Here is a 27,250-nt window from a genome sequence, read left to right as displayed (position 1 = left end):
CCTGTCCCTAACTCTACCCTTAAACTTACCCACACCACCACACCTGTCCCTAACTCTACCCTTAAACTTACTCACACCACCACACCTGTCCCTAACTCTACCCTTAAACTTACCCACACCACCACACCTGTCCCTAACTCTACCCTTAAACTTACTCACACCACCACACCTGTCCCTAACTCTACCCTTAAACTTACTCACACCACCACACCTGTCCCAAACTTTACCCTTAAACTTACCCATACCACCACACCTGTCCCTAACTTTATCCTTAAACTTACCCATACCACCACACCTGTCCCTAACTTTACCCTTAAACTTACCCACACCTGTCCCTAACTCTACCCTTAAACTTACCCATACCACCACACCTGTCCCTAACTTTACCCTTAAACTTACCCATACCACCACACCTGTCCCTAACCCTACCCTTAAACTTACCCATACCACCACACCTGTCCCTAACTTTATCCTTAAACTTACCCACACCACCACACCTGTCCCTAACTCTACCCTTAAACTTACCCACACCACCACACCTGTCCCTAACTCTACCCTTAAACTTACCCACACCACCACACCTGTCCCTAACTCTACCCTTAAACTTACTCACACCACCACACCTGTCCCTAACTTTACCCTTAAACTTACCAACACCACCACACCTGTCCCTAACTTTATCCTTAAACTTACCCATACCACCACACCTGTTCCAAACTTTATCCTTAAACTTACCCACACCACCACACCTGTCCCTAACTTTACCCTTAAACTTACCCATACCACCACACCTGTCTCTAACTTTACCCTTAAACTTACCCACACCACCACACCTGTCCCTAACTTTACCCTTAAACTTACCCACACCACCACACCTGTCCCTAACTTTACCCTTAAACTTACCCACACCACCACACCTGTCCCTAACTTTATCCTTAAACTTACCCACACCACCACACCTGTTCCAAACTTTTCCCATATCCCACATCAATATCAGCAAATGGGTTTTGCAATACAATATGAACACAGTAAGTACATTGTACTTATATTTTGATGTAAGTACATAGTAGTTAAGGCCACCTAATATAATGTGGGACCAAATTAACATTCAATGTAACGTATGAATATAGACTCCTGAGCAAAAAAAAAAAGAAAAAAAAGTATGACCAGTCAGATGACAGAAGGCATGAAGTAGATTGTGAACAAGAGGTTTTTCAGCAAAGTTTTGGTCATATTGATCATGTATAGGCCCTTGAAATTGGCGTATTAAATATGATACAGTAAGCCAATATTTTCTTAAACAGACATTTTACTTACCATAGAACAAAAAAACGGACAAACTTGAACTTCTAAAGATGGCTGCGTGCTTGTTTCTCTGACATATACGGTCTTTACAGAGGTTTATGGGACTTTAAACTTCATCAGCCAAACAAACTCATCTACTCACTATCCCGCATTTACACCCTCATTGTGTTTATAATCGCGCTCTTGCAAACTATTTCAATCCGCGGACTAAAAACACAACCCGCAGCAACAGGTTGTGGCTTCAAGAAGGCAGGTTGGCCTTCAAAAAACACATCATCCCTCCTTGACAAGAACGTGCCCACCCGTGTAATTACACACTGACCTCTACTGGTCACAGAGAGTACATGAGTAACTGAAGCTGTGGTTACTGTACTTCTGCAGCTGGGCTCCTGGCTTGGATTCACACTGATGACCCAGTGTGTGCCTGTGCTGTTCTTCACCGTGGTGGGATTCATACAGATGACGGTTTGGGCCAGGGGAAAGCACCGCGGCTACCTGAAGGAGTTCAAAGAGTATCCCACACTGCGCTCCCCAATCCTGCCTTTCATCCTATAGCAGGAAAACACAGCACTGAAAACAAAATCGAGATTTTTGTTTGGTTTTTTTACAAATATAAATCAGTATTTTGCTAGTTTATACATATACAGCAAGTCTTAATATATATTATTGTATGAAATAACTGCAGTAAATTATGAGACACTGTAATGTTGTGTTTATGTCAAGTAAAGTCCTTCTATTTTAATAATCATAAATAAAAACATTGATTTTATTGTTCATATACATGAATACAGAAAATTGTGAAAATGTACAGGAAAGAAAACATACTCGCAGGCAACCGAGATCTCCAAAGAGACTCTGTTTGTCGGTGGTGAGAAGCCGTGATGTGAATTAAAGACCGTTCTGTGCCTTCATCTTGAGGTAAATATAACAGCTTTGATTCCTTCTTCAGAAACGACTGAAGCAGATATTTGACTGATGGATTTCCAAGCAACACATCTGATGGGGCAACGATTTTATGCTATTGTTTTTTGATTGTGTGAATTTATGGTAAACCTTTATCAGATTGGCTTGCACTTCCTGGAGGAATCTGATGAGCATGTCAAGGTTATATTATTTCGAAGAAACACATATTTTGCTTTAAAAGTGAAGCCTCTTTTTAAGACCATTAAGATTCTTGCATTATGTGCTTAACTGGTATGGAAATAATGGCATAATGCAAAACATCTAAATGGTCCTAATTTTGTTTTAAAGCAAATTATACACTACTGTTCAAATGCTTGTGGTCAGTAAGTCTGTTCTGCTCACTAAGCCTGCATTTATTTGATGAAAAATACAGTACAAAGAGTAATAATGTGAAATATTATTACAATTTAAAATAAGTGTTTTCTATTGTAATACACTATATTGCCAAAAGTATTGGGACACCCCTCCAAATCATTGAATTCAGGTGTTCCAGTCACTTCATGGCCACAGGTGTATAAAATCAAGCATTAGGCATGCAGACGCTTCTACAAACATTTGTGAAAGAATGGGTCACTCTCAGTGAACTCAAGCGTGGTGCCGTGATCGGTTGCCACCTGTGCAATAAGTCCATTCGTGAAATTTCCTCACTCCTAAATATTCCACAGTCAACTGTTAGTGGTGTTATAACAATGTGGAAGCAACTGGGAACAACAGCAACACAGCCACGTAAAATCACAGAGCGGGGTAAGCGCATGCTGAGGGTCACAGAAGTCGCCAACTTTCTGCAGAGTCAATAGCTACAGACCTCCAAACTTCATGTGGCCTTCAGATTAGCTCAAGAACAGTGTAGAGAGCTTCAGGGAATGGGTTTCCATGTCCGAGCAGCTCATCCAAGCCTTACATCACCAAGTGCAATACAAAGCGTCAGATGCAGTGGGGTAAAGCACGCCACCACTGGACTCTAGAAGCAGTGGAGACGTGATCTCTGGAGTGACCAATCACGCTTCTCAATCTGGCAATCCGATGGATGAGTCTGGGTTTGGTGGTTGCCAGGAGAACGGTACTTGCCTGACTGCATTGTGCCAAGTGTTAAGTTTGGTGGAGGGGGGATTATGGTGTGGGTTGTTTTTCAGGGGTTGGCCCCTTAGTTCCAGTGAAAGGAACTCTTAATGCTTCAGCATACCAAGACATTTTGGACAATTTCATGCTCCCAACTTTGTGGGAACAGTTTGGGGACGGCCCCTTCCTGCTCCAACATGACTGCACCAGTGCACAAAGCGTCGGTCCATAAAGACATGGATGAGCGAGTTTGGTGTGGAGGAACTGGACTGGCCTGCACAGAGTCCTGACCTCAACCCGATAGAACACCTTTGGGATGAATAAGAGCGGAGACTGAGAGCCAGGCCTTCTCGTCCAACATCAGTGCCTGACCTCACACATGCACTTCTAGAAGAATGGTCAAATATTCCCATAAACACACTCCTAAACCTTGCGGAAACCCTTCCCAAGTTTTGTAACCTTATAAATGACTTTATTGTTACTTTTGATCAATTTAATGCGGCCTTCTTTAAAAACATAATCTTACTGACCCCAAACTTTTGAACTGTAATGTTATTTATTTTGACGTTCGGCTGAAATGTGACCTGGTCTTGTTTATGTGAGATCCGGCTACCTGAATCACAATCAAATATGCTTACGCTATTATATCCAATATGAATGCTTCTCTCACAGTAAATGAATTGGCTGTGCAGTGCTGGAATAAGAGCATCGTTATTTAAGTTTCCATCCAAAGTTGCGAATTTAACGTATGCGCATAATTGGAATATATCGCATAAAACATTTGTGAATAAAGCAGTGTGTCCATCCCATGTGTTCAAGAGAACAAAACCGGCACTTCCTGGAAAAAATTGCCACATCACTTATAAAAATGGAAGTTGCTGCAATCAGCTCTTTTCTCCTACAGCAAAAATGACTTGCGTCTCAGAGTGCGCAGACCAAACTCGTAATTACAACTTGTAACCTGAGAATAGGCGTGTTCACGTAATGTCATAATCATGTGACCATTCTGAACTGTAAAAAGCCTTCACGTGCTTGTAATTACAATGTGTAAAGCTGTGACTTATACCACCTGACCATTACAGATTCATTTAGGCGCTGAACAGCTCAGAGTAGAAGTCGCACATTGTCATCCCGAAATTACGACATGATCGTGAACGCAGCATTTATAATCAGTAAATGTGTTTCTGTCTTAGTTTGATGTACCCACCTCAATTGAGCGCATACATTTTATTATCGATGCACATCTTGGCGTTTCCATCCAGCGTGTTTTTTTTATGCGATATCCCAACATTCACACGAAAATAGGTGGTTGAAAACATAGCTAGTAACTCACTCCTTGTCTCCCGCTTGGCAGACGCGAAGCATAACAGAAAAAGATCGATGCCACAAGTGCAGTTTCAGATTCTGAAACTGTAATTTATTTCCTAATTTTGCATGTCCACTTAAAGACTGCTGTAAAACATCGCCGAACATCGTACATTTAATTGGACAAGAACAATGTTTATACAATATTGCTACACTGTAAATGATATCTGACGAAAAACACGAGGAAACAAAAAAACACTGGTGAACGAAAAGCTCCACCATAGAAAAAAAAAATAACACTTGTACTAAGACGAATGGTCCCCATCAGCCCTGTGAGGGACGGACAGACGGACGCCGACAGAACAGAAGAACAGACTGCAGGGCTGAATCATGCGGCATGTCCTCACCAGGAAGAAGAGTAGGTCGACTGAGGAGGATTGTGCAAATCAAGTCTTAAAGAGTTCAAGTTTGCCCTCGTTTCAGGAGCATTTCAGTCTGATTGGCTGAAAACGAGCACTATGAGACGAGGCGGCCGTCCTCCTGAAAGTGGCTTCTCTGCAGTACCTTCACATGATTCTCGTAGATTTTGAGAGCGGGGCCGAGTCTGATCGACAGACCAGTCAACACGTCACTGCGCTGCATCAGCAGTAGGGACTTCCCATCTATTTCCTGTGGGAAGAGTCAAAGGTTACTTGAGATCCACTCCATGGATAAAAAAAAAAAGAGAGATGATGCACAGTGGGCTCAGTTAGATCTTCAAACAAATGCTGTTTGATATGAAGCAGCACAACTGTTTTCAACATTGATAATAATCATAAATGTTTTTATGAGCATCAGTGTTAATTTCATTGAGGAATAATTTGTGTCATAAATTTCGTCAACAACCTTTTTTCACTGACGCAAACGTGACGATAACTAAATAAAAACTAGTGTTGGATGACAAAAATCAACTGTCATTTTCGTCAACAAATAAAAACGAGACGAAAATGTTAGTGAGGGTCGATTAGCGAAGAGATCCAGTCAGAACTGATGTCCTGTGTAACAGATGCGCACATTTGATCTGAACTGATCTAACCGCTGGAAAACACGGAGCTTCTACAGGCTCATCTCCAATCCAGCGCTCCAGAGCGGCTCACAATCAATGAATAGCGCACATTTATGCCAGGATATTGTTTATGAACTAATGCTGATGAATAATGATAATGTTTACTTTACAATGTTTATATAGTGATATGTTTTAGACGGTTGTAACAATGCATATTTTATCTCCTGAACTTGAATGAGCTCCTGCAACTGCAATAGTAAGGCGCAGACATTTCAAAATAAGAGTCCCGGTGTATTTCGAGCTTGTTTATCATTAAAAGTCACGCATTATATATTCGTTTTTGCTTACACAATAAACTGTATTTAATTTAATTCCCATTTAATTCATAGTCAGGAGGAAAGACCAGTATTTGACACATATTCAATAAAGTATCAGGGTTATAATAGTTCACTAAAACCATTAAAAAAATCCTTATTACTTGAAATTAAATAAATGTTAACTGAAATAAAATAAAAATAAAAACACTTATTTGAAGCTTTAGCATAACCTGATATGGCCTACTGACTAAAACAGAAATACAAAGTTATAAAAACTATATAGATGTTTTTAAAAAAACAAACAAAAAAGTAAATTGAGCTCTCTTTCGTGTATTTTTAATGTCAAACACAAAATGATGTCAAAATGTCAGTTCAAGTGACAGTCCTGCTTAAATGCTTAATGTATTACAATAACTAAACTCATTAGATTTTAGGAGACTTAACCTACTGTAGATTTAGTCGACTAAAATCTTATGATATTTAGTCGACTAAAACTAAAAACAATTCAGGAGACTAAAATATGACTAAAACTAAATGCCATTTTAGTCAAAAGACTATGATTAAACTAAATAAAAATTTGCTGTCAAAATTAACACTGATGAGCATCAAATCTGAATGATTTCTGAAGGATCATGTGACACTGAAGACTGGAGTAATGATGCTGAATAAATTACATTTTACAATATATTCACATAGAAAACTGTTCATTTAAATTGTAATAATATTTCACAATATTACTGTTTTTACAGTATTTTTCATCATATAAACACAGCCTTGGTGAGCATTAGAGACTGACCCAGAGCCTTTAAACAGAAGTCTATAGGTATACACGTTTTCGGTTTTCTTGGCCAATATCATCATATGGTCATATGAGTTTAAGTTATATCAATTGATAAAAGTAGAAAAGACATAACTACTGCTGATCCTAGTTTTTTCAAAAAAGACGAAAAAAAGTGCAGTGAACCGTTTTGATCAGCTCAAAACGTTGGATTTTCATGCCACTGTTTGCTGGAGTGACACATTTAGGTAAAAATAGTCAAATTCTCATTAGGGTTGTCAAAAGTTCGATACAAGTCGATACTGAAATTTTTAAAACATGACGATACCCGCCTTTCTGCAGTGGCAGTGGCGGCTGGTCAATAGACTAATTCAACCATGTTAAAAATAAGTGAAATATATATTGCAAAATAATTACGAAATAACTTTATTTAGTCTTACTATTCGACTGGTAGTCTTTTGAAACTCGTGACTTGAGGCTGAGCTCTAATTGGCTTGTTTAAAACAGTCCTAGACCCTCCCACTTTTGATTTTAACTAGGGCTGTCAAAAGATGAATCGCATCCAAAATAAAAGTTTGTGTTTACATAATATATGTGTGTGTACTCTGTTAATTATTATTTATATATAAATACACACACATTCATGTATATATTTAAGAAATGTTTGCATGTATATACATTTATATAATCTATAATATATATAAATATAAATGTTTTATATATAAAAATAATATTTTTTTCTTAAATAAATACATGTTTGTGTGTGTATTTATATATAAATAATAATTAACAGAGTACACACACATATATTATGTAAACACAAACTTTTATTTTGGATGCGATTAATCGCGATTAATCTTTTGACAGCCCTAATTTTAACGGATCAATATTGTTTTTATATATTTTGGCCTCATGTGATTGGACCGTTCTCAACTTTCAAGTGGAGCACAATATCTCTTCCGAGATATTTGTGTGAACACGCTGTGAAGAGCGTCAAAGGTTTCTATTTACAACGAAATAGCCAATCACAGACATATCTGTTGAGCTTGTGAACGCAACAGCCAATCAGAATTGCTCAAGTTAGTCAGAATCTGCTCTGTCGAGTGTCTAATTAAATCGCCGCTGGTTCCTTTGAGATTTGGGGATGATACTTGGACGTTTTGTTCTACAGCGTTAACTATGGGGATTTATAATGAGGTTTTTCAATTATGAGTAAAATATAGCCTGTGGTAAACATGACTTGACAATACTTGGACGTTTTGTTCTACAATGTTAATTACACACACCCATTGCAAAAACACACATTTTGAAGCAGTTATGTTTATTTTTTTGAAAACGGATGTTTACCTTCATCCTTCCCTCGGGTCATTTTGACCCGAAACAAAAAATGAGTGTTCATCGGAGTGGTCCAAGATCTCAGGACTTTTGTCGCACTTGAACCACGAATACACACACACACACACACACAAAAGAAATGGAATGGATTCAAGGAGTTTTTATGGTTGAAGAAAAAAAAAAAAAAAGTTACAAATCCTTCCCTTACCGCTCAATTCGACCTCCACAGGAATGAATGGAATGCTTTAGTAGACATAGAAAAACCTAAAAATACTCAAAATTCAAACTAAAAATGCTAAAACTCCACCAAAAAAGGTATTTTATAATGTCTACATGTGTGTTTGAATGCATACTGAAGAAAAACTGACTTTATGACCCAGTGGAACAGTTCATTTGCTCCATATAGAGGCAATCTAATGGCAAGAGTCATGAAATATCATGTTATTTATTTATTTTTCCCACAAGAGGTCGGCAGAGACTCCCAAATTGACCCAATGTGAGATATTTTGAGCTGAATATTTTGAATTTAAGTTGAAAGAAGACTGTGAAGAATGCGCTTAAATTATATTTATTCATCAAATCTAGTCATTTAAAAAAAAAGGTAAATCATTTCAAAAATTGCATAAAAAAATAGAACAAATGAAAAAGTATAATTTTCGGACTGTGAGGAGGGATTTGTTACAGGATGTGAGGGAAGGATGAAGGTAAACAAGTGACTAGATAAGACAGCTTGAGGTGTGAGTTTGTGCAGTGTACATTGTAGAACAAAACATCACTCACTCATCACATCAAACGTCACTCATAAATTGACAAAACCCCATAGGAAAATCTCGAGGGACTTCCGGGTTCAGACGTCATTCTTGCACCGCTCTATAGGACACACTCTCTCGATACACTGCGAGTTCTGCACACTCTCGAATCATTTCGTTATAACCAACAAAGTATAAACACGATGTCAATAAGAGATTCATTGTGCAGCACAGAACCATTTTTTAGCACTCATTGCTCGATTTCTGTATACAACCCATTCATAATTTAAATAAAAGTACACTGCAAAGTTTTATTAGTGACAACCATATTAAAAATGCAGGGCTGAATCTGGAATAGTGATGAATATAGAAAAGGAAATGGCAAAGTCTTGCCACACAAATGTAATTCTGTTACCTGTAATGTGTTTCTTTGTTTTTCATTCTATTGTTAACTTTTCATTGAATCGCTTCAATGCAACAATATTTGAGGGCTACATGCTGATGTTATTTATTTACTCCTAATTATTCATATTAATTATTAAAGGGTTAGTTCACCCAAAAATGAAAATTCCGTCATTAATTACTCACCCTCATGTCGTTCGACACCCGTCAGACCTCCGTTCGGAACACAAATGAAGATATTTTAGTGTAAAGCTGATGCTCAGAAAGGCTTCAGATAGGCCTCCATTGGCATTCAGTACATTTACACTCCCAAGACCCATAAAAGGCACTTAAAACGTCATTACAAAGTCCATCTCACCACAGTGGCTCTACAATAATCTTACGATGCGACGACAATAGTTTTTTGTGCCTCCACGACGCATGCGTGAGAATATGATGCAGATTCGGCGCTCGGACACATGACCCAGAAGCGATTTGTTTACAATCAGAGGAAGACGCGCGTGTCTAAGCTGTTGAATTCTACATTGATCGTGCTTTAGGTCTCAAAATGGGGCTAAAGTGTGCATTTCATGGATTCCCGAACGCCGGCGCTACGTCATATTCTCGCGCATGCGTCGTGGAGGCACACACGGAAGACGAGAACAAGTTGGATAAAGGTGTTATTTTGATTTTTTTTTGCGCACAAAAACTATTGTTGTCGCATCGTAAAATTATTGTAGAGTCACTGTGGTGAGATGGACTTTGTAACGACGTTTTAAGTGCCTTTTATGGGTCTTGGGAGTGTAAATGTACTGAATGCCAATGGAGGCCTATCTGAAGCCTTTCTCAGCATCAGCTTTACACTAAAATATCTTCATTTGTGTTCCGAATATGAACGGAGGTCTTACGAATGTTGAACAACATGAGGGTGAGTAATTAATGACGATTTTCATTTTTGGGTGAACTAACCCTTTAAGTTATTTCCTGGGCCCTCATTTATCAACGGTTAGTGTGTAAGAACAGTTTCACACAAAGTGTGGGACCTACCAACTTGTACTTATAGGAAGAAATGTGTGTAAATATAAGCACACCTCGGACTTTATTATTGTTATTTTTAGAGAAAATATACTCTTATTATAAAAATAACTTCATTAACATTTATTTATCTTTAACAAGTATCCTTTTAGTCAGGAGACCTCAGAAATCTGAAACCAGAATGAAAAATAAAAAAAAAATTGCTCAAAATGGTGGTTTCCAAACAAAGGGGAAAAAATAAACATATATCGGTATGGATTTCGGCATCGGCCAAAATGAGTTGTAAAATATCGGCATATCGGATATCGGCAAAAATCCAATATTGTGCATCCCTACTTTCTTTCTTTCTTTCTTTCGATTTTGGGTTAAAATACAACAAGCATATGTTCTTGACCGGTTTGTTTGATTTCACCACTAACCTGTGTCCTGAAAGCCAGCGCCTGCTCAGGGAAACCCACAGACGTGAAGTAATGGGCCACATCAGACACGCTCCAAAGCAAAGGGTCCTGCCCGACTTCTTCCTTTACCACATCACTGAGAATTAACAAAAACAGCTTAACACCCAAGCAATTCAGACATGGCATCTCCATATCATAACAACAATATATTGACCAATGCTGTGAGTTTCTGAGTTGGTACTACCTGACCAATGGCACATCCCAGCTAACAAAAATACCTTCTAAGAATGTTTCGATAAAGAAAATATTATTTCTGGATGTTCTCCGAACGTTCAAAACCTCCATTCATGTGAAGGTTAGCGAAACAATTAAGGACGGTCCCTTTTACAAACATTATACGGATGTTACATTTTGAATTTTTAATGTTTTGAAACAAGTAATATTTAAAAACGTTGGCAAATAAAATGTTTTCGAGAAAAAAAATGACATTCTGAGAACATTATTAAAGATTTTATTCAACATTACTGGGAGAACGTTTGTTCATAACGTTGAGAGAACCTTGGCAGAACGTTAGCCAATATTCTGAGAACGTTCCCTGTTAGCTGGGATGGTGAAGTGTTTGAAAACTTGTCCAGTTGTGTTTGATGCACAGAAGTGAAACACTAGAGCTTTAAGTCTCAGTATTTCATAGTTTATTGCCAACGATAGAAAGAAAATGTTAACTTTCACTCACTTTTCATTATTCATCCCTCCATTGTTAACAGTTTCTTCCTCTGTCGTGCTCTTGAGCTCCTTATTGCACATTTCATCTGTGACAGCACAAAAAAAGAAGAAGAAAAAAAAAAGAATATACAATGAGCTGATAGATACGGTGCAGGTTCGGAAATTAACTGGGACTTGGCCACCAAAATCAATATGGGGGGGCAAAAAAAAATGCCCCTGCACAAATAAACTAAACCCATCATGACTGTCGTGATTAAATTGTGGCAATATATTTAGATCTGCTCATCATATTTCTTTTTTACGCATTTTCTTTGCAGGGTTGAGAGCATTACAACCAATCACACGTGTTTCTGTTGAGCATATGAAAGCAATGGCCAATCAGAGGCGTTTACATTAGTCACAGTGCAAACACGCACTTTATTCCTAGTTTTAATAAACGTTTGTTTTTCATGCTACTAAAAATATGCCAATATGAAGTCTTAATTTCCTAATGCATAAAAACTCTTTTTATCTGTGTAGCCTAAAAAGTTTCTGTATTCTATTAATTGACATGAATAATCATTTTATAATATCAAGAGCCATAATCGACAGTAATGATTTTTGTAATAAAACTGCAGCCCTAATGAGATAATGTTTTTTAATTGTATGATGTATTCATGTAGGCTATACATTATGCATTTGTATTGTAAATACATATAATTGGTCTTTGACATAAACAAGATGCACATAAAAAAGACAACAGATACATTTAAGAAGGTAAACATAAAAATTAGGAAAAAGAAGAAGAAAAAACTTCTAGGTGTATATGACATTCTTCTTTCAGACGAATACAATCAGAGTCATATTAAAAAAGTCCCGGCTCTTCCAAGCTTTATAATGCCAGTGAATGGTTGTGTCATTTTTGAACTGCATCTATCCATCAAATAACTGCTCCACGCGGCTCAGGGGGTTAATAAAGGCCTTCTGAAGTGAAACGATGTGTTTGTGTAAGAAAAATATCCATATTTATACACTAAAGGTCAGCGGTGCGCAAGTCAACTTGGTTTATTCTTTCGCCGTAAGTCGACTTGCGTACCGCTGATCGCCGGAAGCTAGTTTTTTAGTCTATAAAGTTTTAACTATGGATATTTTTCTTACACAAACGCATCGCTTCGCTTCAGAAGGGTTAAGGGCGCTTTATTAAAGGGTTAGTTCACCCAAAAATGAAAATTCTGTCATTAATTCCTCACCCTCATGCCGTTCGACACCCGTCAGACCTCCGTTCATCTTCGGAACACAAATGAAGATATTTTAGTTGAAATCTGATGGCTCTGAAAGGCCTCCATTGGCTCAATGGTACTCTACACTCTCAAGACCCTTAAAAGGTACTAAAGACGTCGTTACAAAGTCCATCTCACTACAGTGGTTCTACAATAACTTTATGAATCGGCGAGAATAGTTTTTGTGCGCAGAAAAACCCTAAATAACGACTTACATAGTGATGACGATTTCAAAACAAAGCATCATGAAGCTTCGAAGCGTTATGAATCAGTGAGTCTGAATCGCCAAATTTCAGCAGTTTGACATGCGATCCGAATCATGATCATGAATCATGAGGTCTGACGGGTGTCGAACAACATGAGGGTGAGGAATTAATGACAGAATTTTCATTTTTGGGTGAACTAACCCTTTAACCCCCCCCAGAGCCGTGTGGAGCAGTTATATGATGGATAGATGCACTTTTATGGACTTCAAAAATTACCCGACAATTCACTGCCATTATAAAGCTTGGATTAGCCAGGACTTTTTTAATATAACTCCGATTGTATTCGTCTGAAAGAAGAATGTCATATACACCTAGGATGACTTGAGGGTGAGTAAATCATGGGCTAATTTTTTGGGCAAACTGACCCTTTAAGGGAACACAGGCAGATTCCTCACCCTCCTCCGCATGATCAGAGACAGCCTGAGGCCCTCCGTCTGCCATCACCGCCTCGTCCTGAAGACACACACACACACACACACACACACAATATGACACAGAGACACCGGGGAACATGACAGATGTGCGGTGTTTGGAAGCAGGACGGCCGTGCTCACCGGCGTGACTGGATCAGGGGTGGCCGCGCTCTCCTCCACACTCGGCTCCTCCTCGGCTTTAAGAGCGGAGAGACAGATGGCCGCTGGCTGCTGCAAGAACTCCACCGATCCTGCGGGCCACAATGACAAACACCATCAGCTGAAATCTCTTTACACATCCACCGACTGTTTTTGCTGAAATCTTCTTTCAGAGCTCGGTCACTCTCGCCAAATATTAAAAGGAAGATGGTGACAGATTAAACAGCTGTCTCTGATATTTCTATCCAACTCTCTGACATGCATTGCAATGCCCCAATTTGCTGCAAACGAAGAATGCGAAGCATGCCGAGAGATTTTTTAGATGGATGCTGAGGCTTTGTAGGCCGGGTAGAAACTAGGGCTGGGTAAAAAAAATATAGATTTCTCGATTTTAAATCGATTCTCACTTTTACAAAACAATATCGATTCTTAAATCCCAAGAATCAATTAGTCTATTTTTTTTTTTTACGAAATTCAAAAACATAAATACCGTTTTGCCGCTGTGGCGTGAGATCGCTCTGCCGTAGCTCGGCTCAAGAGAAGCAGCAGCGCGGAGCAAACATGAACTTATCTTCTCTTCCGCCTTAATACCAGTTACAGCGCGAAATAAACATGAATGAGCTTCTGAAAGTGTGTTAAAAGATACCGGACAACTTACCGAAATCCGTATCATGTCACAGAATCGCTCAATCAGTGCTTCAACCGCAGAAAGACGCAAGTAAAACGGCGTAAACAATGTCATGTAACGTCACATTTACCTCAGAAAAACCTTATCCAGTGTCCATAAACACGCTAGTCAGCTAGAAAAATGAACTCTAGAGAGGAGCATTTTGCTAATTATATGCACCACATTACATAGGATATTCAATGTCAATGTTCTTCAATATTTAATAAATCTGGCAAGTTTTTATGACAGCCACCCTTTAAATGTTTATATTTAAAAAAAACTTATTGGAGTAGAATTATGATTATGTAATTGTAAAGTTAATATTATAACTTTATTATTATATTTAAAAAAAACATAATTTAGTGTCATTTAAGTATACAAATCAGTTAATTTGTACCTTCGATATCAGTAGGCTAATGTAGTATCAACTGACTCCCATAGTTTGCAGCATTAGTTCAGAAATTAGTTTTCCTTGAGAAAATGTTCCATGTATTATACCAGATACATATCCAAAATAATCGATATTGAATTGAATCGAAAATCGAAATCAAATCGAATTGTGAAATTTGTGTCAATACCCAGCCCTAGTAGAAACTGCGCTCTCTTACCCAGTTTGTTTGCTGGCTATATGGTTGCAATACGTTGCGTTTTCCGCCAACTGGCAACATGTGGTGTGGAAATACTATTGGGTAGTATTACACAGACCAAAACAAAAACAGACATTCCCACACGGAACGCACATTTCCAGTAGAATAACTGGCTGTAGCATTGCTTTTCAGAAAAACGATGTTTCCTACATTTCTGCAAACATATTATGGTATTTTTATGCTTTAGAAAAGTGAAAAACTTACATACAGCACCTTTAAAGTGAGTAGCGTGTGCACACCACACACGCTCAGGGTCATGTACTGTATTGATCTTTCGGTGCTACATCTAATATTTTCATCTAGATCCAAACACACTTCATTCAAGCCCTTTCCCTTCTGTGCATGTTGCTTCTCTCTTCCGCTAAAGACGTACACTCTTAAAAAAAATGGTGCTATATGGCACTTAAAGTGGTTCTTGGCTTGTAATCATAGGGGAACCAATTTTGGTGCTATATAGCACCATATCTTTAAAGGTGCTCTACAGCCCCTTTGTCAAATGGTGCAATGTAGAACCCATAAGAGGTGCCATATCGCATTTTATTTCTTCATCAAAAAGTGTGCTATAAACAGCACCAAAAGTGGTTCTTCGGCTCGTAAAGAACCTTTAAAGGGGCTTAAAAGGTTCTTTGTAAAATAGTGGTGCTATATGGCACCTTAACCACCCCAAAGAACCACTGAAAAACCACTGAAGAACCAAACACTCAAAAAAAAAAAAAACGGTTCTTTATGGCACCAAAAATGGTTAATGGCTCGTAATCATAGGGGAACCTTTTTTAGTGCTATATAGCACCAAATTTGGTGCTTCAGTGGTTCTTCAGAGGTGCTATATAGCACCTTAGTCAAAGAACCGGTGAAGAACCACTGAAGCACCAAATTTGGTGCTATATAGCACTAAAAAAGGTTCCCCTATGATTACGAGCCATTAACCATTTTTGGTGCCATATAGAACCTTTTTTTTTAGTGTATATAGCACCATTTTTTTAGAGAAGCACCTCTTTTTCCATACATTTAGGTTTACATTAGCATCTTTTCCGCATACATTTAGCGTTATTGAAAGCATTTCATAATAAACGATGTTATAATTTGAAAAAATAATTTAGAGATGACAAGGGAAGACAAAAAAAAACGTTGAAATGACCAGTTAACTTTGTTTTGTGCTCATGATGAGTTTTCATTATTAGATTGTTTGTAAATATAAAAATTATCCATACTTTTTTTTCTAAGACTTGCATCTACTTAAAACTTCCACGAGCTCTCGTTGCGTGTGTGACAGTGACAGTAAGCCCCGCCTTCTTTGATTTGATTGGCCATCTTGATCATTTTGACATTGACGAGCGCTGTTAGACCACTGAGGTAGGGCAGCCTAAGAACATTAATCGGCCTAAAAATTTTACTTTTAAAAATGTTTTGTCATCCTAGAAACAATCAGCTTTACGCATTCAACACTAAAAGGATAAGATAAGATCTTAAAAAATATGAATTAATAAAATTTTTATTCATAGCTCAGACAAAATCATTGGCTCTGGTCACTCTAAGGAGAGGTCAGAGAGCTCAGAAGATGATTTGTGTTCAGAAGATGAACGAAGGTCTTACGGGTGTGGAGATACATGAGGGTGAGGAATTAATGACTGTAAACTAACCCTTTAAGATGTGCTTTGGTCGATCGCATCACAAGTGGAGGACACTAAACACAGGTGTAAACGGGTTCTAAAATGTTTTGAGCTTGTCCACTTTCGACCACTTCCAGAAGTAGTAGAAAACACATTTGACCAGGGGGGTATTCCAGAAAGCAGGTTATGTGACATACCTGGGTATGTTTATAAGCGGATAACCTCAACTTTCGGTTCCAAAAACGGAGGTAACTTTAAGGGGAATGTAGTACCGGCTCCGGAGCAGCTCATGTTTCAGGGTTAGTTTGCTTAAGAGGTATTCAATTAATAGTAATATAACTAAATGTGTTATATAGCTACAGCTATATAATATACATTATTATATATTAATTCTGAAGCACTATTATAACAAGATAATGTTTAAATGTTAATTGAATTCAAATATATTTATTATTTATTTTATTGTCATGGATTTGCATTCAATTCATTAGCATCAAAAAGGCGAAAATGCCTTGTTGATGCTAGAGGTCAGAGGAGAATGGGCCGACTGATTCAAGCTGATAGAAGAGCAACTTTGACTGAAATTACCACTCGTTACAACCGAGGTATGCAGCAAAGCATTTGTGAAGCCACAACACGCACAACCTTGAGGTGGATGGGCTACAACAGCAGAAGACCCCACCGGGTACCACTCATCTCCACTACAAATAGGAAAAAGAGGCTACAATTTGCACAAGCTCACCAAAATTGGACAGTTGAAGACTGGAAAAATGTTGCCTGGTTTGATGAGTCTCGATTTCTTTTGAGACATTCAGATGGTAGAGTCAGAATTTGGCGTAAACAGAATGAGAACATGGATCCATCATGCCTTGTTACCACTGTGCAGGCTGGTGGTGGTGGTGTAATGGTGTGGGGGATGTTTTCTTGGCACACTTTAGGCCCCTTAGTGCCAATTGGGCATGGTTTAAATGCCACGGCCTACCTGAGCATTGTTTCTGACCATGTCCATCCCTTTATGACCACCATGTCCCCATCCTCTGATGGCTACTTCCAGCAGGATAATGCACATCACAAAGCTCCAATCATTTCAAATTGGTTTCTTGAACATGACAATGAGTTCACTGGACTAAAATGGCCCCCACAGTCACCAGATCTCAACCCAATAGAGCATTTTTGGGATGTGGTGGAACTGGAGCTTCGTGCCCTGGATGTGCATCCCACAAATCTCCATCAACTGCAAGATGCTATCCTATCAATATGGGCCAACATTTCTAAAGAATACTTTCAGCACCTTGTTGAATCAATGCCACGTAGAATTAAGGCAGTTCTGAAGGTGAAAGGGGGTCAAACACAGTATTAGTATGGTGTTCCTAATAATCCTTTAGGTGAGTGTACGTCACAATAGGAAATCGATCGCAACTTCCATTTCATGCCGACTTTATCGTGTCATGAGTCTTTATTTGAACAAACGTATTTGAATTACCGTCTCAGTTTAAAGGCTGGTTAGTTTGGGGGTTTTTATCTTGAGAAGCACGTACCTGTGTCCTGCTGGGCTGCTGGCTCTATGTGCTCGGGCAGAGTGTAAGCGCTGTCGGCGTCCTGCCTCAGAGCATCATGGGTAGGAGAGTTCTTCGAGGACGTGGGTGAGGGCACAGGCAGACTGGTGTTACTGCTGGTGACGGGACTCATGCTGATGCCCGAGTCAGCGGTGCTCTGAGCGCACATGGCGTCCAGACTGCTCTCATCGCCCTCCTCGTCCATGCTGCTGTCCAATCCTGCGGTCATCGACATCTCGTCCTAAAAAGATTGCAGAGTAATTTACCTGGTCACTGTTAGAGTGCGTTCACACTTTTTATGTCTGGTTGGATTAAAACGAACCCTGGTGCGATTGCTCGGTTAGTGCGATTCATTTGAACATATGCAAGGCTCGACATTAACGCTTGTCCGGGACAAGTGGATTTTTTGAAGGGGCAAGTGAAAAATTATTTTACTTGCCCGACGGACAAGTATCCTGGTTAAAACGTCAAAACAAAAAATAACTAGGGAATCACCAAAGTGCAATAATGATTCTGCATTCAGTGTAAGTGGAGATCGATAGTGGATAATAATATAAAACGAATTGACGTTAACAAGGTTGTCCTCGAGGAGAAAATCGAAAACAAATGAGCGCCGCTCACACACAGAAACTCCGTTAACATACACGGTTAAAATTGTGGAGTTTTTATATTTATAACATATGATACAGTAACAAGAGTGTTGTATTCCTGAATACCATCACGACTGAAAATGACGCTGACATCATACGCCAGTTCCATAAACAATTAATTAACATTAAGTCACTTATATTTTAGATGCAATATAGACTGTTTTTGTTCTATTTCAGCAGCGAAAATAGTTCCAAAGAAAGATCACAGCAGAAACGTAATGCATCTCAAAGCAACAGTGTGTTACTGAATGATTCCACGTTTTCAATGAATCGGTTGAATCAAAGATTCAATAACCTATTCGTAAACAACCGCCTAATTCTTGACTGAATCAGCCGTTTGAACGAATCGACTCAATGATTCACTCATTCAGACGGTCACCTGCTGCCACTTACAGGTGGTTTAGTTTCATCTTTCTAACATTTCTTATTTGTTTATTCAAAAATATTAAAAATAATCTCATAACATTATTTAATGCAATTGTAATTTTTTTGTGTAAATAATTAAATTTAATTGGTAACAGTGTCTTATTCTAATTTAATTTATTGATCAAATTTAAAAATATAAAATGAAAGCTGAAGCATAGCCTATATTTAATAAGATTATGGAAAAATGCCCTTTATAAAAAGGTAAAAATATCACAAATATGCATATTTAAATATTTCAAAGCGGATTGAACTCTGGTGAGAATATTGCTTCAGAATAGATTATATTTACAAAAAAAAGAATAATAATAATAAATTCCGGACAAGCTAATTTTTTCCTCAAACAAGTGAATGACAAATTATAAAATATGTGAACGCTGCCATCCGAACTCTGGTGCGCACCAAACAAGCGGACCGAGGCCGCTAAAAAGATGGTTCTCAGTCCGCTTCCAAACCAACTCTGGTGCGGTTCCATTGATATATGAACGCAACACGGACCAAAGACATGTGAACGAACCAAAAACAGGACGCGATGTCACAAGATGCGATGCTAAAAGTCAGCTGATTTGACGACGCGGAAAGATCGGTGTATCCAAAATGAGTAGAGGGTAAACGTGGAGCAACGAGATCTTCATTTCTGCATACATCGGAGGAAATCCTGCTGCTGTTTTGAATGTTTTGAACATTTTATGAGCTCTTCGTGAGTTCTCATCTGGTAAAAATAAAACCATATGTACACGCATAAAATGATGGCGTTTAATCCAGCGCACAGCATTGTTTTGAATGTTCGGTAGGCAAGCTCTTTCGCGAAATATACGTCATAAAAGCCGACCAATCAGGTTGTGACCGTATCCCGATGCCTTCGGTTCGGTAACTTTAGTTTCGCTGTTAAAAATGCCGCTAAGTGGACCTGGGCCCGTATCCATAAAGAATCAAAATGCGTAGCTCAAATTCTAAGAAAAGTCTTAGAAATGTGGGCGTTTACTCTTAAAATTAACAAAAAAAAATCCTAGTAAAGAAAAAAGTAATTCAGAAAGCATCTTAACCCTTAAAAGAGGTTTGCACTTGTTAGGAGCACGGACGAGGACTTTTAAGAGGCTTAAGAGTTTCTTTAGCAGCGGAGAAAATGGCAGAAAGACGAAGAGGGAGAAGAAATGTGTTGCAGACAATGGATGACAGAGACTTAATAAGACTCTATAGATTAGATCGTGCAGGGCTCATGTTTGTTGCATTAAACCCAACTTTCAAACCACCAGTTAAATAGACAAGCCAGCAATCAGTGGAATTGGAAAGAGTGGAACAAAGTTTATAATTGAGCCAATCTAATACCTTATAGGAAATTAACAGCATGGTAAATAATAAAAGGATTTATATACATATATATAATGTGTGTGTGTGTGTGTGAGTGAGAGAGAACGATAAAATAGGACAATTTGCGCTTGTAATTTCAAAGTGAAGGCTTAGAATAGACCCTATACTCAAAAGCGCTCCTTTTTGGACAACCAACCAATCACAGTCTTCAAAAGACTGTGTCATACGTAGCAACGGGGTCAGCCCCGCCTCTTCACTAAGATAAACGTTGTTGTATTTTCCTTGCTCAGAGTTGCTCTCAGATCGGTCCCGGATAGCTCTTAAGCTAAGACTCCTACGTAAAAGTTTTTAAGCTAAATTAGGAGTTTTCTTAACGCTTTTAAGTATAGGGTCTGTTCTAAGGCTTCACTTTGAAATTACAAGCGCAAATTGTCCTATATTACCATTCTCTCTCACAAACACACACACACACACATTATATATATGTACACTGAAAAAAATTATTATGGCCCGATTAAATTAAGCATAATTAATTTGAGCTCGTTTAAATATTTTAAATGTAGTTTTTTTATTTTAATTTTAAAAAATGAATTAGTTTTATGGGAATTACATGTGTTTTTGTTTAAATTGAGATCAAATAAATTGATTGCGACCACTTACGATAACATTTTTTAGTAAATTCAACAAATAATTTTTTCAGTGTATATAAATCCTTTTATTATTTACCAAGCTGTTTATTTCCTATAAGGTATTTGATTGGCTCAATTATAAACATTGTTCCACTCTTTCCAATTCCACTGATTGCTGGCTTGTCTATTTAACTGGTGGTTTGAAAGTTGGGTTTAATGCAACAAACATGATCCCTGCACGATCTAATCTATAGCGTCTTATTAAGTCACTGTCATCCATTGTCTGCAACACATTTCTTCTCCCTCTTCGTCTTTCTGCCATTTTCTCCGCTGCTAAAGAAACTCTTAAGCCTCTTAAAAGTCCTCGTCCGTGCTCCTAACAAATTTGACCTTAAGGCCTCTTTTATGGGTTAAGATGCTTTCTGAATTACTTTTTTCTTTACTAAGATTTTTTAGTTAATTTTAAGAGTAAACGCCCACATTTCTAAGAATTTTCTTAGAATTTTGTCACTAGGAGCTGCTCTTTGCATTAAGATTCTTTATGAATACGGGCCCTGGACTATACGTTTTATTTTTGTTTTTTGGTCCGGACCAAACAAACCAAACGAACCGCACTACAAGTATATACACACCCTTAGACAAACACATTGTCTGAAAAAAGAGGTACAATTTTACATTTATTGTTATGAAAAATGCACAAAAATACCATTTTCAATTTTAATATGACATTTTTCAAATCACGTTTTACTCTTAAAGAGTGCAACATGAGGCTTCAACATTAACAGTTTTAATTTTTTTTTAAGTAAATACACTAACATTTTTAAGCATGGAAAATATGAAGCAGCACAACTGTTTTCAACACTGATAATAATCAGAAATGTTTCTTGAGCATCAAATCAGCATATTACAGTAGGGCTGGGCGATGTGACGATCGAGAGAGATTTTTATATCCACCTAACTCCTGACGTTTTGAATTGTGGGCGGCACTTTCCATTCAGAAAGACTGAAACGAGTCAAATCATAAGGCTGCGCAACAAATAAAGCAGATCCGCCAGTTTGACTGAATGAGATGTCGATTTTTCTTCATGTTTTATTTTCAGACATCATGATAATAACGTAACGCTTGGTATTTTAACGTGTTGAAGTACGTTATGAGTATATGTTATATCAAGAATATCTATGGTAGGAGCTCTTTTCAGTCACTCTTTTCCCCTTTGTATTCCACTGTATCTGTATGAAAAAGGACAACATATACTGTACATTTAATCCGATTAAATTTACGATATATCCCATTAATAATTCACTGGAATGCACTAAAAATCTCTCGTTATTCTCCTCTAATCCTCACGTCTCTTTCCAGGTTTGTTTTCACAGATAAATACAATTTATTATCTGTCAAAATGGCGGATATCACTTTGAAATAATATCACGCAATGCTGAAGTTAATGAACATTAAGGCAACATATGTTACATAATACAGATATTACTACAGTGATATTTAACCCGTCTGTTATTGCTGTGGAAAGAATTGCGCTTTTGGGGTTATTCATGGTCTGTTGGAAGTCCCTTGTAGATGCTTTAAAATGTCCTTTTAATGTTCGATGGTTGAAGGGTGAGTAAAATAATGTCATCTCATTGTACCCAGTATTAAAAAAAAATATTATTGTGTTCATAGTTCCGAGTCTTTAACTGATTGTTTACAGAAGTTACACCCATAATTCACGCAAAGCATCATGGGGTGTAGGGATAAGGTGGATATAGGTTATCTGTAGGTAAAGAATGAGAAGAAAGAGCGGGACATGCTTGACGACGAGTTATTAAAAGCACAATAAACCGTGAAAGAGAACTGAATTCGGTACTATTACTAACTTTTGTGGCTTATTGCGCTTGAACGGTAAAAAATACACACATTTACGTGTCAAAAAAATGCCTATTTTCACATAAACACAGTCTAAAGTGAAAGGAAACAGGCGAACTTATCATTATATTGGATCAATGCATAAAGTGATTGTAACCTCATGGTTCAAGTGACCCAATTCAGACAAAGCAACCGTAATAATATTTCACAATATTACTGTTCGACCGTATTTTTGATCAAATAAATGCAGCCTTGGTGAACAGGCTTTCAAAAACATTATTCTGCGTTTAAAATAATACTGAATATTTTCCTATAAATAGATTTAAACAGTTTCTTTGATAAAGAGCTGCACATTTCTAACATCTCATTTTAACTCTGCATAATTTGTGATTGAAAATAGCTTTGCTTTAGCTGTTGCGACAAATAAATGACCAATAAAACGCTTATGGAAATTCAGACAAGAATCAACTATAGCATAATGAAGGTAGAAATGTTGAACTTGGTTCTTAGGATAAGGGTGTTTTACCCAAAAAGCCCGATTTTTAGTGGGGCAAGTTGTCGGGCGTAGTTTTGTGTTAGCTTGTATCGATTTGCTAGTTTATTGTTTCTGTTTCATGAGTTGTTTTATTATTGTTTACATTTTACACCTAAACTATCCCATTATGTCAACTTAATCTATATAGTGTGGCAACATGCCCTGCTAAGGGTTCAGTGAACCGTCCTGGGCAATAACACAGGAATGCTTCAATAGCCCAGAAATATTTACACCAAAAAGCATAAGCAGCCAAGCTGGTGGAATAAAGAAAACATCTATTAGCATACACTCAGTGGCCTTTAAACAGGACTGTGTGCTGGTTAGCAATACTAGAAACACCTGGATTGTACATTTAAACTATTATGTTTCGACTATAGCACTTTGTGATTATGCTAAATCCGTCCCACCGCAAATCTGGACCGTCGTCGAGTCGAGCTTCAGCGGTATCTGAAGGCCGCGCGCACTGTTTATTCAGACAGAAATAACCGTTTTTTCGCACACTTTGAACCCCAGTTTTGGTGGCGATTGGCGCTATGGTGTTAGTAACGTTAACCACAGAGCAGTGAGTACATCGAGATAACTTGTTTATACAGTGTGAGAGGCAGGGCCGTGCAGAGAGTTCTTCAGAGGCAGGGGCTCAAATGTAAAAAAGGGGCAATATGTAAATATATTTATTTTAGGGGTGTAACGGTACACAAAACTGACGGTTCGATACGTAGCCTACCTCGGTTTTGAAGTCACGGTTCGGTACGGATTCGGTACAGCAGTTTTACAAAATTGCTTTTTATTCAACAGTGGTTTAATGAAAAAAAAATTGTGTCTGTCTTTAAATGAATTCAGTTATAACTAAAAGTTTCTTAAAGATAATGCTGTAAACTATATAGGGAGCCCTTACATATTGCTATTAAAGATTAACAATAGAGCCCACACTATTAGCCTAAATTCATTTGCTATTTATTTTTAGATATAATAATCAACACTCACAAGCTTCACATAAGGCAGTTTTTGCATTAATATCTAAATCTAATTATTATAATTTTTTCTCCAATTCGTTGTTGAAATATAATAATTTAGTGGCTGTAATTTTCATGACAGGTTTATTTAAACATACATTAAATAAACAAGACATCACTACAGGCTAAGTGGTAATGAATATATATATAGGCTAATATAACAAATAGGCTAATATAGTGCATGTATTCAGTAAAAGAGTTAATCTCTCTAGTGAACTCACAGCTGTGGACACTGAATGACTTCTGAGGTAAATGTGATTCTACATGACATTGTTTACAAGCTGTTTTATTGTCTTTTCGCGGTTGAAACACCGATGGAGCGATTACACAACATATGATACGTTTCAGTAAGTTGTAATGTATCCTCAACATACCTTTAGATATTAATTTCTTTAGGAAGAGATGATCGCGTTCACTCGCGCGCTGCCGCTTGAAGTTGAACTGATACGCGTCAATCTGTCACGTCACATAATAGAGCGTTAAAACGGCATTTATCGTTTGAATTTCGTGATAAAATGGACTGAATACTTAATATGTTCGTGTGGGAACTCGGATTGAAGTGTGTTCCGCGCTTTAAACAAGCCGACTGTTAACTGTTATAGATTGCATTCATAACCGTTCGGTGCACGCGCGCACCATACCGAAAGCCCGAAACGTTAGTTCGTCTGTCCATGTAATTTTCAACCGATTTATGAATAAGAACAGAAAATTACCGCTCCACTTCACATGCCCAATGGAATTTGAACTTGCTTTGCCAGATCACGATTGGTTGGTGCCGATGACATGTTGACAAACGGGCATTGGTGAATTGTGTAATACTTTAGAATATATAATATATAGATTTGTAATTCAACACATTAGCTCTGATTATGGATGAAAAAAAATATTGGTTTACTTTTTTTCCCGTAAGGCCACACACTCTCTGAAAGGACCATATTTGGCTCGAGAGCCGCTTCCGAACAGAGGAAAATCAGCAATCAGTCAAAACGCACGCAACCCATAGCAACGCGTTATGGCAACGCCTCAACAGAAATTGTCCGACTTTTGAGCCGTTCGTTACTATTGTATACATTGTCATCAATGTCATGTTATAATAATCACATTTGTTTAGTTTTATTGGCCACATATTATCATTGATGTGTCTGAGAGGGGCACTTTTGATTCATTTTGAAAAAGGGCAGGGGCTCGAGCACCCAAAGCCCCCCCCTCTGCACGTGCCTGGTGAGAGGAACATTACGGAGTGAGTTAGCTGAACGGAGGCGCGCTGAACTCGTACTCGCGGTTCTCCGGCGGCAGGCAGGCAGCGCGCCTTCAGAGTGAAGCGGGGCGGGCTCATGAATATTAAGTAGCATAATGTTCTCCAGCTGCTTTAGAACGAAGCAGGCGGGGCGGAGCCATGAATATTAAGTAGCGTAACATTCTCCAGCTGAATTCGAACGAAGCAGGCGGGCTCATGAATATTAAGTAGCGTAAGGTTCTCCAGCTGCATAGCAGTCGGCCTCATGAATATTAAGTAGCATAACGTTAGAACGAAGCAGGCGGGTGGGCTCATGAATATTAATTAGGCACGCCACAGGCGAACATCACGCAGCCTAGTTAATATTCATAAACCCGCCCGCTTCGCTCCAAGGCGCGCTGCCTGTGTCTGAGACAAGCGCGTCCCAAAGCAAGCCAATGTTAAACGTGGCTATAGCCGACATTTTCCCCGTTAAAACACATCCAAAAACTAACGCTCACCGTAGTGCACGTGTTAATACATAAGCAGCGCAAGTTCACGAACCGCACCGACGCCTGTTCGCACTTCGCGTAGCTACATAAAGGATACGCGTGCGATGGCTCGCGCTTCAATATGATCCCTATAAATTGACATGTACAAGTGCACAAACGCCGGTAATGAGTACTCGCTATTGCAATTGTCTCCGGTGTCGCTCCTTGTGCGAAATGCGTCAGTCGGCGGAGACGTGATGTTTTGGCGACTTTGCCCGCTAGTTTGCGACCAACGCGCGGGGATTTCGCCGCTAAAGTTGAGTTACCGGATTGTCCGCGCTCGAACGAAAACTCGCAGATCAGCGCCGCTTCCATTGTTGGCGATTTTCCGACGCTCGTTAGGGTTCGTGCCGCTCCCCGTCTGCGCCAGTCCGCGCGCGCGCGTGTGTATGCGTGCGTGCACTTGCTTTCATGTTTAATGCGCCAGAACTAGTGATCAAACTAACACCAACGCTTGACCGATGCGCGCGTGATGTTTTTCCTGTCGGAGCCGCTGTTTCCCGTGCGGGTTACTTACTTCCATGTCCTCCATGTGATCCTCATCCACGGGACCCAGCGCGCTGTCGCCGGTGCTCCAGTCCGGTTTCACCGCACACTTGCTCTGCTCGCTTTTCCTCCGTCCTCTGAGCACCTTTGCCGCGTTGCGATAGGACACCGAGCCCTTATAGTTGACTTTCAGCACCGTTTGCTCCTCTATCAGTTTCTCCAGTTCTGAACGGGTTCGGTCCCAGTCCGAGCCGTACCGTCTCTTCACCATTCGGCAAATTCTGTCCAGGTCCGGTCGCGCTTTCCTCGACCTCAGCGAGTCTATGGAGCCCAGGATCCATTCGCGGTACGGCTTCGACATTATCCCTAATGGGCTTCAAGCTCGATAGAGTGGATGAAGTGCGTCAGTGTTGCCTTCGACGTGACGCTCGCAGTCTTTCGAGCCGCGGCGCGAGCGCGCTGGAGGAGGAAAAAAAAAACGGAAACATACTGTACGCGTGCGTTGATCACATTGAGCGCTTAAGGTGGAATGCGCGAGATGCGCGTCCCGCCACTAGGAGATTTAAGGAGGCTTTGTTGTGTTCTGTTGTTCTCCAGTCCGTGAATGC

At 38.9% G+C, this 27,250-nt stretch overlaps 2 protein-coding genes across 3 annotated transcripts in view; one reads left to right on the top strand and one right to left on the bottom strand.

Annotated features, from left to right (window-relative positions):
* tecra (trans-2,3-enoyl-CoA reductase a) overlaps positions 1-2,083 on the top strand; it is a 29,610-nt gene extending 27,527 nt beyond the window's left edge. The window contains exon 11 of the mRNA XM_079827296.1: positions 1,687-2,083. Coding sequence (XP_079683422.1) covers positions 1,687-1,860 — 174 coding nt within the window. The 3' untranslated portion in view covers positions 1,861-2,083. The remainder of the gene's footprint in view (positions 1-1,686) is intronic.
* Positions 2,049-27,250, bottom strand: samd1a (sterile alpha motif domain containing 1a). Of its 2 annotated transcripts, none has more exons than XM_079827275.1 (7): positions 26,674-27,125; positions 17,953-18,211; positions 13,473-13,582; positions 13,314-13,371; positions 11,404-11,479; positions 10,692-10,806; positions 2,049-5,301 (listed from the first exon to the last, which is right to left on the bottom strand). In XM_079827275.1, exons 1-7 carry the CDS (start codon positions 27,001-27,003, stop codon positions 5,149-5,151), a joined length of 1,101 nt encoding a protein of 366 aa, XP_079683401.1. In that variant the 5' UTR covers positions 27,004-27,125; the 3' UTR covers positions 2,049-5,148. The 2 variants fall into 2 exon arrangements, with proteins under 2 accessions (XP_079683401.1, XP_079683400.1); XM_079827274.1 differs by having other exon boundaries at positions 2,178-5,301; positions 13,284-13,371; positions 26,674-27,250.

The sequence above is a fragment of the Gobio gobio genome (genome assembly GCF_949357685.1).
Source record: "Gobio gobio genome assembly, chromosome: 1".
NCBI classification, from domain to species: Eukaryota; Metazoa; Chordata; class Actinopteri; order Cypriniformes; family Gobionidae; genus Gobio; species Gobio gobio.
The sequence above is the reverse complement of the archived record's forward strand: the minus strand, read 5'-3'. Positions and strand labels throughout refer to the sequence as shown.